Source organism: Dermacentor variabilis, chromosome 11 (assembly GCF_050947875.1).
Source record: "Dermacentor variabilis isolate Ectoservices chromosome 11, ASM5094787v1, whole genome shotgun sequence".
Classification (NCBI taxonomy): Eukaryota; Metazoa; Arthropoda; class Arachnida; order Ixodida; family Ixodidae; genus Dermacentor; species Dermacentor variabilis.
In genome coordinates, this window is record NC_134578.1 from 53,257,321 (window position 1) to 53,272,599 (window position 15,279).

At 43.6% G+C, this 15,279-nt stretch overlaps 1 protein-coding gene across 1 annotated transcript in view; it reads left to right on the top strand.

Annotated features, from left to right (window-relative positions):
- LOC142564248 (venom metalloproteinase antarease-like TserMP_B) overlaps positions 1–15,279 on the top strand; it is a 152,355-nt gene that overhangs the window by 106,334 nt on the left and 30,742 nt on the right. The window contains exons 3-6 of the mRNA XM_075675169.1: positions 7,670–7,803; positions 11,195–11,266; positions 11,318–11,451; positions 13,137–13,183. Coding sequence (XP_075531284.1) covers positions 11,390–11,451; positions 13,137–13,183 — 109 coding nt within the window. The 5' untranslated portion in view covers positions 7,670–7,803; positions 11,195–11,266; positions 11,318–11,389. The remainder of the gene's footprint in view (positions 1–7,669; positions 7,804–11,194; positions 11,267–11,317; positions 11,452–13,136; positions 13,184–15,279) is intronic.

Sequence of the window (15,279 nt, forward strand, 5' to 3'; positions counted from 1 at the left end):
CCGGTTGGTCGCACAGTCGCACCGTCGCACCGATCGCTGCGATTTTCCGTCGAAATTGCGCGGAGAGCTGTCAACGGAGCTATTTCGCCGGTTTGTTTTGGAAGATGGCGTCTCGCACGACAACTGCAATGCGCGGAGACGTGGATCGTCGAATTCGGTACGTACGCGAAGGGAGAATGAAAAACTTGTACCGCAGATTGCATTCTCCAATTTCTATGCGTTTGTTGACACGCTACACAGCAAATAAAGTGCATTTTCACGTTTGCTTCGTACGCCTTTGTGAGTTGTCAGTGCTAGGAGGTGTTCGATCCCCAGCAGACGACGAGGTCGTCACAATTTTCTTTTGCTGAGTAGCATGCAGAAATTGCGCTTACGGAGCAGCTTGAATTATTTCAAACTTGGCAAGGGCAAATGACAAGACAGCAAAGTACCCGAAGTTTCAACGTTGCGCTGAACGCGGTACCGTTCAGTTGCATTTTCTTGTCGGTTTTCAAGCATGAATTTCCCGATGCATCTTGAAAGCTTATCTTGCCTCTTATTAAATTTGACAGAGCGAAAGTGTAGGCTATCGTAATGAATTTGCTACGATAGCATTAAATCCGTGGCTTGAATAAAACATTACATGCACGTTGCACCTCTTCTCTGGATAATTTTTTTTCTTGCACAGAAAACAATAAACATTGACTATGTTGCGGACTTTGTATCCTTACTGCATCTGTATGAACACTTGCTGTGCAAGGTACTTAACTGTGCAGCTAGTAGATTAAGTAAATTGCTTGCTATAATGGCACAGTGACAACGTACCCTCCTGCACAATTATGTAAAACTCGTGCAACAATGCGAAAAGCAGGCAAATGGCCTGTTCTTGTGGGGATAAAACAGTATAAAACGACACGCTGAAGAAAAGTAAATCAAAACTGTGCAGTGAAGTCAGCCAGTACAAGCAGTTCTTGCACGTTCACGGCTGATCAAGTGTGCAGAAACATTCATGCCTTACATGTTTCTAGTAAGTTTCTAATAAGATTGTGATCACATATATTAGTGTGTAAAACCATATAACGATATCCGCTGCGATTACTATCTTTATAAGTAATGAAATACCATGCTACTTGCAAGAACATATATCACCCGAGGATTTTAGAACAAATTTCTGCGTTTCAACTATACACAATAGGTGGTTTATTCAATGAAAGAACAGAAACTGGGCTTTTTTGCAATGACAAACTTATTCCAAACTTTACTTACATACAGGCAAGAAAAAAATTATGGACAGAAATATTGTTCTTCAATTTGTTCACCTGCCACTGTGGCTATAGCATTCTGCTGCTAACACAAGGCGAGGGGTTGTTTTGCCAGCCATGGAAGTCGCATTTCGATGGGAGTCATAGGTGAAAAGAAAAAGCTCTTGCACTTAGATTTAGTTCATCATATTTTATTGAACCCTTACACTTCAATATACTATTGCATAGGGGGCATGCTTATGCAAAATCTAACACCAATAAAAAGCAAAGGGCAGAATTGTAAAACAACCATGTTTCGTGATAATTCGAGTGTGTAAATATTCATTGCATTAATATGTATTGTTCAACAGCACTGCACAAATAAGCATGATCAGGTATAGCAAGTACTCTGTCAGGAAGCTGGTTCTACAGATGTATAATGTCAAGGGATGAATGCTCATACTACATATACGTCGCACACATAGCACAAATAAAACCTTTTTCATGAGTTGTCCCTTCTGGCAGATATGAGTGGGCCATAAGCAGCAGAAACTTTATTGCAGGACATTGTGTAATACCGCTTATGAAAGAATGAAGAGAGTGAAGAGGCTTTTAACAGCAGTACCTCACGCTGCTCTAATAAGAGGAACGATGAGTAAAAACATTTCTGGTAGAGCACTTAAACAGTAACTTTCTGAAAGGCAGAAAATTCCAGGTGAGAGTTGGAGGTACATTTGGCCCACACACACCAACAACACGGGTGTGCTACAAGAAACACTACAGCCTATGGTGTATTACAGTCTACGGGAAAGCTATCTTATACAGAAATCAAGAATGATGCAACAAGCCCTCGACAACACTGCAGATTTTCTTGGCCAGTCTGGCCTTTCGCTTTCTGATAAGTCAACTCATATCAACGTCGGAAAAAAAGAAAGACTACAATCAAGAACTACCCGAGAACACATTGTGATCCACATAGCTGGACAAGTATGTCCACAAGTCAACATCCACAAATCCTCAGCTAGTGTAAGCCCATGACGGCAGAGCCAGCACGTTGGTGAAACAATTATGCAATGCCTGGACGCAACTTCCACACCTGGTGAAAAGAATAATCTCGAAATAATGGGGGTGGACAAGTGGATACTATAGAAAATCGCAGATGCTGTGCTTGTGTCCAAGGTATGGTACGGTATGAATTACCAGCAGCACACAAAAAAGACAACTCGTCGAATACAGGCATCGGGTAGTAATAACAGGTCTTTCCAACTTTACCATGCTTGAAGACCTCTATGAGAAAGAGCTAACGAACAAGCACCTAGACAGTAGAGTTGCAGCCTGAAGCACAAATTCTTTGTCTCAACAGCTCAGAACCTCGTCCCAAGATACTATGCCAGCTAGCATATGAGATGCAAAGACGACTACCCCTCCCTTCAGAAACACAACCTTGGGAGTGCCTGAACTTGAAACACAACAGGCCCATACCAAGGAATATGGGGGCAAACAATTAGGCCAGGAGACTATATGCAACTGCCAAACACACAGAGGAGGTTGCTAATCATGAAGATGCAAGCAAACATAAGGCACATATGGCATGGCAATAGCAGTGTAACAGTAGTATGACACTACATAAAGCTAAACCCTATATAGGTGAGTACCATTCCAGGTCATCCTACACCTAGAAAAGCTGAACTGAAAGCAATCAAAGCAGCACTTGTAGTGCAGATTACACCCTGCACAACACCCTGCATGGATTCACTAGAAAATATTTGGGCCTGCACATCACACACGATTGTCAGGAAAATCAGGAGATTGACACGCGACTTGCAAGCACATGGCCAGCAATTAAATTACAGGATACATAGCCGTGCAGATATTCCAGGACACAAGCAGGCTTATAAGCCCGACATAATAACTGAAAACTAGATGAGTTTGTGTGTATTCATTATTATAAAGTGCAACAGATTGACAACAGACAAGAACGAAGCGCTCTGTGTGTTCACTTCGTTCCTGTCCATCGTATTTCTGTTGCACTATAGTCAATTACTATAGATTGTAACACCATAACTTGATACAAACATGCACACTATAGGATGCAGACAAATGCTCAGGACAAACTCCAGAATGTTTGCATCCTGATACTTATGAAAGTGAATGGTTTCATTCCATGGCTGTCAATGAGACGGAGAGAGAAAACTTGATTGTGTTCGTGGAACAAAAACGCATTGATAAGCTTAGACATATAGTCATTGCTTAACACTTTCGAAATGAATAATTATAGCTTGCTATCGACATTGAAGCAGCCTTTCGACAGCAAGAAAAGGAATCAGTTTTTCCAGCTCTGAACATTGAATTGCATGAAATGCAAGCAGACACAAAATTCTGCCAATATAATCTGTTTAGGAATACCAAATTGGAATAAACATTGAGGCTTCAATTTGTACTTTCTTTGGCTGAGCAATCAAGTTCGAAATGACTCCCATAAGCATGTCGTAACAATGTTGATCTAACACACGTTAAATGCATGACTAGCTTAAGAAATCTGGAAGATTGCTATAAATTACAGTGAAGAAACTATAATATCTAATAACATTGATAATAATAATATTTATTTCCACAGAACAGGCTAACCGCGAGAGGCGTGCGAGGCTAAGCAGAAAGCTGAAAAATTCTACGGCAACTGCGCCTGCCCTGGACCCACGATCCTGCATTATGGATAGCGCGTATTGATATGGTCTTCTTGTTAGAAGTTTCGAGTATACTACCAGCGCGAGACACGGGACAACAAAGTGGACGAGAAGTGTGTCTTTTAGAATGCTATGTTACAACGTACAGGTTTCTACAAAAGTGACGGTAACTGCTCCAAACATTTGATTCGTCGGCTTTTGCGCCTTTAGAAATATTTATAGAGGGCTCCCAGCGCAAGCACGGCGATGGACGAACCAGGCTAGCGCTAAGGTTGAATTTCACAACACAATTTTCATTCTACGTCGTAATCACACAGATCGTTTGAGGCTTCGTTCAGGGGCACACGCGGGCGTTCGGGTTGGTGCTTCTTGATGCGTTTCGCGTAAGAATATGGCTAGGAGCAGGCACCACATATGCGAAATGACTGGCAATATACAGGCATCATTTCTCCAGAAGCTGACGCCGAGCACGGGTAGCGCGAGGATCTTGTTGGGCTGACACGACAACTTCGTGCAGCAAAATTCCGAATACTGCATATACGGTGAGGGCAGCTATATGAACTTGTCGATAGGCCATCTTGTAGATTGTTGTAGCGCAGGCAAAACGAAACGGTCATAGAAGGTAGATAAGACAACACACAGCGCTGAACCATAGAATAAAGAATCGCTGAACCACCTGCGAACAGCTGTTTACGTGCGCGATGTCGCACTGAACTACAGAAACCGCCGTCGCGCACTCCAAGACAAATCTGAACTAACGGTTTTTAATTAGTAAACGTACATATTATTTGCTTCTAATCAAGATAAGTCAATAATATTATTGTGTAAACGTTTTATTCACTACAATAAACTAATTATGCAGCGTGGGCGACGAAACCCGACAGTAAGCAACCCTGGGCGTCGCACCAGTCGCATTGTTGAAATCGCAGTCATGTGAAATGAGCCCTCTAAAAATCGCATTGCGACGCGTGCGACAGCACCGATTTTCGTCGTTGCAGTCGCATCATGTGAAACAGCCTGATCCAAATAGGTCGCGAAGCTTCCGGTGTAAAGCGGTTCAGAACAAATTCTCACAGACATCAGCAAGGGTGGTTGTGGGAGTAGCGATAGAAGCGCCACCGTGGTTGGAGGGAACAAACATTGGGAAAGAAAAAGAAAGCGTTTTTTTTAATAAAGCGAGACAGTTAGATTCATTCAATGAAAATAAAATTCTTTATCAATTTTATATATGGGTCACGAGTAGAGAAGCCTATTTTATCATTATCAATAACCCTAACCCTTTGTTCAGCGCCCATAGTTGACGCCACTATCGCTTGCAAAGCAATGTAGCTCTTCAAGCGTTCAGAAAGGCGCGCTCACGAAGTTCGCCTGTTACAATACATCCCCCTCACGAGGCGGGCTCTTTCGCTTGTGGACGTATGTCTGAATTTGGTAACGTGGGTAGCCTCATCCTTTTTCAACCTGTTTAATCAAGAGTAGTTAGTTACGACTGCCAGATCATTGCTTACGTTAGTTGCTTTCGTGCGACTGGGCAGGTCAAGCGGCCTGGAAGACGACGATAGACCCAGCACTCTGCACCTAAAGCTTTCGTTGGCTTCCAAAGAAACTATGTTCTGTTCAGTGGTGCGATTTCGACAACCGTACGGTAGACCTTTCCGTGCATCGCTTCCCGTGATGAAAGCTCGAAACGCTCATCAAGTCGAATGGCGGGGCATTCATATACACAGCTCTAATGCCAGACCACCAAAACAAATATCGCGCCTTTGAGAACAAATTGACGTCACTCCTGGTTTTAACGGATATGGCGTCACATTGTTCTTTTTTTCCGCCCCATGAACCGCTGATGCACCGTCATGTTTTGAACGTTTAGGCTAGCATCAAAGCTTTGTTACTAGGTATACTTACCTTGCCGCGGAACTCAGCCACCGCTGGCTTTCAGCGCTCAGCGCCCAAAGATGACAATCAAGTGCAAGCTGCACTGTATCTGCCCTTCGAACGTCGCTATTTGAAATGACAAACTTCAGCGTAGTAGAAGTTGCAGCTTGAGTGATATTGTGAACAAGTATTAGGAAGAACTCCGAAGTGATAATTATCTAACTCGTTTAGGCCAGGTAGCTCTTAACTCGGATGTGCTCCTGACTCGAAGCTTTACTTCTTTTTTTCTTAGTACCCGACTTGTTTCCACAAGCCGCATTTTCTCACTGTGTGCTTCGCTCAGATTCCCCGTCCACCATTTATGCGGCGGTCGCCAGCTCTCTGGTATGCTTCCGCAAGGTTCACCCCGGCATCGAGGTAGTTTCAAATCCAATAGAACTAGTCGATATCCTTACCCCAGGCCTCCCCCGCATTGTCAAAGGTACGATCTGTTCATCCACAGGCCAAGCTGGAAGCTCATTACGGCCAGTTTCCTCGACGACAGGCGAGATACGTTCATGTGCCGCCTGGCGCGAGGTGCCTGCCGCTGAGTTACAGGCCCGTCGCAGCCATCCCGGCTCGTGGAGTGTGCTCTTTTTCTCGCGGTCGCGTGGATTGGGTTCATATCCTTAAGCAGTGTTTGCTTTCCGCAGCTCTTCTCCAATGGATTACTAGACCCTTTAGTCTTTCCGGTGTTTCGTATCAGACTGTTAGATGTTTTGCAGCCTTTGCCTAAGCAGGTGATCAACCAGTTCATGCTCCTTCATGTAGATTGCTGACACCAAGGTTGGCTCGCGCGCTGCGAAGCGGTTTTCGGGGGCCGGGCGCCGGGCCTTCACGAAGCGCTTACGAAAGCATGGACGGAGCTCTGGTTCCATTTCACCCGGGAACGGCATCACATGGGCGACACGAAGTTTCTCCAGGTGTGGGCTCGGCCTGCAGTGATTTTTTAGTCTTCTCCAGCCACGGCTGGTTAAGATACGGATGGTTGAAGAAGCAGGGACACCACGGCACGCGAATTGATAGAGGGGTTTCATATTAAAGAGCGAGGTTCGTCTTGCATTAGCGACAAATCAGTTTGTCTTCGGCATGCCGAGAGAAGGCTTCTTGGTAGCCGGCTGTGGTTGAAGCTTTGGGCGATCGAAGCTATTTTTGTATGTTGCGCATTCGCCTGCGTGCATACATTGCATGTGGTATAATAGAGAATTAACATTCGGAAGTTGGTGCTGCCCTTGTTCCCTTCTGTCCTTCTTGTTTGCGCCAAAGCGATCATATTTATGCTCTACTAAGCGATTTTAATCAAGCATGGAACCTGAGATAGATTGACGTAGCAAAATGTTCTGAACCATGTTACATTCCTGTAACATGTGAAGGCGAAAACCTGCTGCACACGTGGTAGTACATATATCGGAGGGGTCAGACTTCTTGCACAACATAACGAGCCGTCTTGCGAAGTAAACGTATGGCTCTGCAGGTGGACCTCCTCAACGACACATTCGAGCTTCCCAATGCACTACCTAAATGTTCGTTCTTTCTTTGTTGTTTTGTCTTTGTGCTTTCGTTATTTTATTCCTTGTTTCTTTTCTTCGTTCTTTCTCTCATTTCTTCATTCATATTTAGCCACTGCATCTTTGCTTGATTAAAGGGTTTTGATCCATTGCTGATGATATTTTTGTCTCACTAGATTAGGCGCTGCTTTTTGCGGGTATGAGCGGTTACAACGAGGCATTTCAGGTTTACGCCATAAAGATAACTGCAAATAACCAGGGGACAGGTGTGAATTTACATGCCTGAAATATGTCTTTCTTGCTGTGCTTCTCATAACTGCACTTTTCCCTGCTTTATTCCCAGGAAATGAGCCTCTTACACATCCGCAGCCTCAATTTATATTAGAGGTGTTTTTTCTTATTGATGATACACTCGCACGACGCCTGGGCGGTCAAGATAAAAATTATGATCCCTATATTCAAGGTCACATCAAAACGGCAAGTTTAAAGCAAATATTTCTTAATCTATTCAACTGGCGAAAAGGCCATGGCTGGTAGTGTGCTAATGCAATGACTCGGCATGGTGCGTCTTTCTGATGGCAGAGATTCATGTGCTGTACGTGAAGTGCGTAATTCATTATTCCATTTGAGAAATTTAGACTACAAATTGAAAGTACATCGAAATATTACTAAGAGTAATATTTTAGTTTACTCTTCCAGTAATATTTTACAAGTATCAGCAATAGTTCTAGCATAATAATAATAATAATAATAATAATAATAATAATAATAATAATAATAATAATAATAATAATAATAATAATAATAATAATAATAATAATAATAATAATAATGAAAGCAACAGGAGGCAGCAAACGGGAAAACAAAACGAAAGTGGCATATCAGTGACGCAGCAGACGTATGCATCTATCAGAATGCTCGAGGACTATGCGACAATGTGCATTTGTTTTCTTTCTTTCTTTTTCAAATGTTGTTTCTTCCGGTCATTCTGCAATCGCTCTAAGCGAAACCTGGATTTCACCTGAAAAAGCATCTACAGTGTACTTTCCTGTGTGCTATAATGTCTTTCCCCCAGGAAGCCGAAATGTGGTGGTGTCCTTGTCACCGTTGCCAGTGCCATAAAATGAACTTGAAGAAAAGATTTCTTCAAGTATGTTAAACCAACTCGCCCGCATCAAGCTTCTACTGCCATAGAATGTGTCCGTCGCTTGGACCTAAAATGCAATCATGAGGCTGCTTGGATAAACATACGCTTTTCACGTTGTGAATGGCTGTTGCTTGGTGCATTCTATGTAGCACCTGCGGTAAAACTGGCAGCATTTGGTCTTATCAAGGCGTGAATTGGAACAGCTATAATTTTGTATAATAACCACGAAGTCTTAATTATTTCTGTACTTAATGCACCTGGAATTTCATAGATTAATAGTACTGCCTGCCAAAATTTTTTTTTTGCATTTCTCAAAAATGTCCTCCCTTACTTGACTTTGTGTCATTTTATTCCATGCAGCAGCTAAACATCCGTGAGAACTGTTATGGCAATTTTCTTCAACTCCATTATACGAATCTTGATAATGCTTTCGTTATGCGTGGCAACGTTCATCTGGTTGTGCGAGATAACATCAACACTTCTTTAATTGTTTCTTTAACTCTAGTAGTACAGAAACGCATCAGCCGTTCTGATAACATCAAGCGTAGCTTCCACTTTACCCTTCGAGCCTAGGTTGGTTTGTTCCGTTATCTTCAAACCATAACTTGTCGTTCGTAGATGGGACATCTGATATTGGTGGAAAAGTTAATTTGTTAACGAAAGTCATTGAAGATGGGATGCTGATATTAATACCAAAAAACCGCTCCAAAAAGTCAGTCCCCTAGTTTGTTTTCTAAAGTACTGAAAACGACAATATAACTGAAAGACCATGGCTGCAGAAAAGAGGGAAAAGTAGGCCTATACTTGCGAAGAACTTCCTGTGGCAATGAAAGGAAAATAAGGGGGGCGGAGCTTCTGCACATGTGTTACCGCCCCAAGTAGTCCGCCAGCATTTGACAGTAGGCTTGGTTGCTCGGAATACACGGTGCAACGACAGTGCTTCCACATGCGACGGTTTCCTGTCCATACGCGCAAGTGCGGAATGGAAAAGCCGCAAAATAAGTAAACTTTTACATTCAGTGGTGTGTTTTGTGCTATTCAACTGATGCCAATAAGGTATTTCCGTTTTCTCATTCCGAGCCTAAACTAACGTGGATGAAAACGCAGGACTCTTTTGAGAAGCGCTTTTGAGAAGCACCGATTATTTGGTAGCACCAAGCAACTTGGCCAAAAGAATAAAGCCTAAACCTGTTTTTCCCATTTCGTTCGGAATCTGACAGTTAACAACACGCCAAACAGTTTCGGTGCTAATGCTCTGCTAATATATGTGAATTGAAGCCATGCATGTTGTCGGAGCAAACATCCGAAAGCTGCGGCAGTTTGTGTCTGTTGTGTTAAGCGACCGCTTTTATACGTCGGCGCTCATCAGCTTATGCGAGGATTGTGTGCAATGGCCTCATCGTACAGATTTTATACAGCTCTACAACTTTCTGCCTGCTTGATAACGTTTAGGTCACTATGTGCCCATTTCACAGCTGTCAGTTCAACACTTGCTTTTACTCTGCATCAGTACCGCTGGTCTTAACTGTAAGCCTTCCTTCTTATAGCGCCCTAATAACGATACCCATGGTACAATCGATTGGCAGAAAAGGCTAAACTACCAGAGGCTGCGATGAACATGAACTATTCTCAGCAGTTCTGCCTGCGGTGGCAATGGTCTCCATCGTGAACGAAACCGTAAAAAATAGAACGCTGAACTTGCCGAAGTAAATCTGCTCCATGAGATCGATAAATTTCATAGAACATTGGAATAAGTTCATAAGTCAGTACTCACTGTAGCCATGTTTAAATGAAGCTGGCGGTAATGTATTCATTGTCTCAGTGCGTCAGGGCAGTTTTATTGGACATGCTGCATAAGCGACTGCGATGTCCATTGCAATTACCGAGACAATGTGAGTAAAGTTGTTGCAAGTATCCGTAACATAGGTGAGGGGCAGGAGGACGCACTTCACTACATGTCTTCGTTTTTTTAGTTTTTCTGCGCAGCTGCAGTTTCCAGAATTTGCATACGATTGGTGAGGCAATGATTCGCTTCCTTTGCGCATTAACCCGAGCCATTTTCTAACGCATCATTGGTTGTTAGGTACCATAAATGCTATTTGCTATTGTCACACTACTGCGAAGGTAAAAGTTGTGGCCAGTGGCGAGTACATTTGTGTTGTGCCATTAAGCAAGGACTCAACATTAACTATAACGTTTGCAGGTCTGAATACATTACATCTGGTGCTCACCTCATTATCGGAAATTTTAGGGTAGCTGTTAAGGTAGCTATAACTGTCACATCATTTTATTATATGCCTCCGTCGCTGTCGCATTAACCCTTTTCTATATTTGCCTCAAGAATTTATTGTGTCGCTTTCTAATACCAAAGTATATTCTGCCAATATACTCAGTTTATTATGAGGATAAGAGCCGTTCATATTATAGCGAATTCTTCCACAGGACTTCTTTTCCCACACCATGTCAATGGTAAGAATCAAAATCGCAGTATTGCGTCGTAATATGCATAGTCTCCAATTCTGCTATCATATATTGCGTAGCTATTTGCTCTACAGTAAAGCCAACTTGCATGATCAGACAATCATATCTAAAATCATGCTTTTTTGGCGTTCGGCCTGTGCCATTGAATACTACAAATGCTTCGACATTCGGAAACTATATTTGTGTTCCGTTAGGTGCGCACCATATGACATGTGATTATCATGCCCATTACCTTAACAGATACACCAAGTCATAGCTCAACTTACACCTCCAGGCCGGGTCAGCTTACTGGGATATAGAGCACTAAAAAAGGTGGGTAAATATGTGTACACATATGCTCCAATAACAAAATGAACCTTACAGGATGAAGAGGAACCGCTTTTACAATTATTATCAGACGGGAGTGTTGACGCTTCACAATCACTGCTATTATTTATGAACTATGTAATGCAAAACAACAATCTGAAGTGGGCAGATCTGGTGGTGATCCTTACAGGGTGAGCAATCCCTTAAACAGCCCACGTTTGGCCATTATTCGGCTTACTACTCAACGGTATATTACTACATGAAGAAACAAAGCACACGTATCTTGTATTGCTAGTGTTTTGACATTTTGGTCAGGGCCCAATTTCATTTTTACCGTTTTCATCCGAACAGCTGGCCCTTCGAAGTACTATTTGCTGCGCCGATGAAATCTATTTATTTATTTATTTATTTATTTATTTATTGTGAATACTGTAAGGGCGTTAAGGCATTAAAGAAAGTAGTGGTATGTACAGAAACGCGCGCAGTGAAATAGCAGAAAAAGAAAGTTAAACTATTTTCCAAGGCGATATTGAATAGTTCTGTATATGCAATGGCAGCAATGGAGGAGGGAAGGTGGTTCTATTCGCTAGTTGTTCTTTGGACAAAAAAATCATGATATAAGTTAATGCGACACGATGGCACGCTTAGTTTGAAGAGTTGATCGATTCTAGCTAAAACGCATCGCGATGGTGGAAAAAGAGCGAATTGCAATGCTCGATCGTAGTGGTAGATTTTATGAAAAAGAGTCAGGGTGGGAGCATTTGCAGCGGAAGGAAAGGTCCGGTAAATAAATTATTGTTGAACAATATAATGTGATTCCTAAAGATCGCCTTTTTCACCCATCTCAATACAGGGCAAACGTGAATTTTTTTTAACACAGAATTGTCATCTTGGAATCTATCTGAAGGCAAGATTTTGTTAAGCATTTTAGGGAATGCGCCGGAAGTGTTCTCTTTCTGCATCGCGACTTGTAACGCAGCGCTTACCTGCTCGCAAGGCAGGACAGCGCGGTACCTAGACCCCTACCCCGCGACCCATGACGAAAAATGCAGGGTGAGCATGCGAATTACTATAAGGAGCACAGCATAGATAAGAACTGGCGTTCTACTCAGTGCGAGTTTCTCATTTTCTTGGCTATCTCTTTAGTCTATACGACACATATTATGTATGGTATCACTGCCGCAGTAGGATTAGGAATGAAGATAAAAACAAAATGTGTCTAAAACTTGTCTACATAAAGACCGCTTGTGCTAAAAAATTTCGTGCAGCCATAACAATAAATGTACTGATAATGATAAAGGGGACAAGAGGGAAAATGGACGATAAGATAACGTGTCACCGGTAGAAGCCGAACCCATAACCTGCACGTTACGCGTGCATAGCACTGCCAATTGTGCTACGGCGATAGCTATCAAAGCGTCCACTGACTTGGGGCACTCAAAGAATATTTCAGTTCATCCATGTTTAGGGAGAATGCGCTTACTCGCTCTGGGCTGTCAGTGCGAAGACACTCCGTAATGTTGGCCGGGCCGTCGACTCGCTCAGAAGCAATGTATCTGAATAGGTTGACATTTCTGTTGGTTGTGACGTTCACGAAAAGTCACAAGCAAATTTGCAGTCGTTTAGTCCAGTAGTACAATCACCACACTGCACAATATCTGATTCAACGCAAAAGCACGCAAGTACATCGTTTTCGTCGCTTACTGTAAGTACCTTTCGGAATGATTATACAGCAGTGTTTATCTAAAGGATATGTAGTTTTGTTACATTATATTGCATTCCCTACAACAGCACCTCCCTGCTTCAGAGTTGCTAGTGCATATTCTGACAGCTGTACAACTCTCTATGTGCTGCACCGGATGTTTTACATTTGCAGGCGCGCGTTGGTCTACAAGCACACTAACGGAAACTTCAATCCAAGAGGTACGCTTTCTTCAAGTGCCACATATCATATATATTTTTTCGCTTAATCTCACTAAGATAATGGAATGAAGTTGCACCTCTATTATCAATTTGCAATTGCAACTGAGACTGAGTATATACTGGTTTGAGACAAAAATAAAGCTCATATTATTTCTCATATTAGGGCAGCTGCCATTACGTGAAGAATGTCTTACGGTATACAACACGAGGTTTTCTGCGGTCACTGTATAAATCATCGCTGCTAATTATATTGTGGCAGTGACGATTAAGAACCGTAAATTTCCAAAAGTGTAACGCACAAATTTACATATTCATTTGGCCATCTTGCTAATCAATTTATTTTGGGGTTTAACGTGCCAAAACCACTTTCTGATTACGAGGCACGCCGTAGTGGAGGACTCCGGAAATTTCGACCACCTGGGGTTCCTTAACGCGCACCTAGATCTAAGTACACGGCTGTTTTCGCATTTCATTCCCATCGAAATGCGGCCGCCGTGGCCGGTATTCGATCCCGCGGCCTCGTGCTCAGCAGCCCAACACCATAGTCACTGAGCAAACACGGTAGGTGTCGACTGTCCTCTGGACGGAGACGAAAAATTACCAGGACCCGACTCATACACAGCTTCATTGTAAAAAGCCCCTCCATCCACAATATAGTGGCACAAACACGATATAGGAAACATGGTCACGTGGTTAGGCAAAACATTAAAAATATAGCTGCCGAGCTTCCACATAAAGAAAGAAAAGCCGCAATTTCGCCTGAAAGGGGAAGCATCGATTGCGACAGCAAACGAGTATACTGCAGTACGAAGTAATGATAGTAGGTTTATAGGCCGCGTGAACTGGCGGACATTTGCTTACTAACTCAATTAACAAGCCTGTCTTCACGAGTACAAAGACAACCATGAACACATCAAACTCGACAACCGCGGACACTGCGGTTGGAGCAGTGTCCGCGGAGTAAGGAAGGAAATGCTGGAGTAAGGAAAGGCACGTGGCAGCAGGAGTGAGCAAATCGAACTTCATGCTGCCTATCGCTTCAACGCAGATTGAGCGGCCACAACACAGCGCACAGGAACCTGTGAGCCGTCAGCGCATCTAGACTCGGTCCTCTATCGCAGATCGCTTTCGAGATAGGAACCGCGCGGCCACGGCATACGCAGTTGTTCTTAGTTTTTGCCGGAGTAGAACGCCCCGTATCCTTACATTCTCTCCTCAGTGCTATGCATGCAACGAAGAATGGCGTGCTTGTTCCTGGCTTCTTTGCATGCGCGAGATTTAGGCACCATCGTTGGCTCATCCGTCGCACGCTTTCACTCCCACATGCAGCATACGACGCGCGGCGACGAGGTTATCACCGTTGAACTTTATACAGAGCATTGCGGTGACGGCAACGGCAGAAATGCGCCTGAAGTGTCCATATAATTGCTATCTGAATACACGGGCGGCCATCAGGGCTATGGGCCGAGCAGACGGTGTGGAGACGCATGTTCCCGAATTCTAGGCGGACAAGTGCGTGGATGAAGGAAACCGTGCCTGCAGGTGAGTTGCCGGCCTCGATGTGTAGCCGAACGATCCTGGTAACATCGCCAGTGTTGTTCGGACGAGAATCGTCGGCACAGGAAGATGCCACTGCGGCGTTTGGTAAACCGCCAAATTGTTGGTCGATACGTCGGCTTTTTGCAAGTTCCAGGCGGCGGCACTACGATAACTGCATCCACTTTCACCACATTGTTGAAGACGAGCAAGCTGAAGGTGTCACCGGTAATGCCTTTGAGAATGTGGGAAACCTTGTCTGACTCAATCGTGTACACCAACTTTGCGACATAAGGCAATACTTCTACGTGACGTCTGCTGACGTCTTGACGCGGCTGGATAACGCCGTCTTCTTGGCAAGCTGGTGACTGTAAGGGTAGCGGAACAATTCTGCGAGCTTTTGCTCAAGTGTAGCTCTACTGGTCAGCGCATCTTCGTGTGTCCGTACCAAACTCGAGGTATGCCACCGAGGTGAAAAGGGTACGTTGGCGAGCATGATAGGGTGCCATCGATTATTGATGCTGATGCGTTCGTACAGGCTGATCGAATCTTCGGCGTCT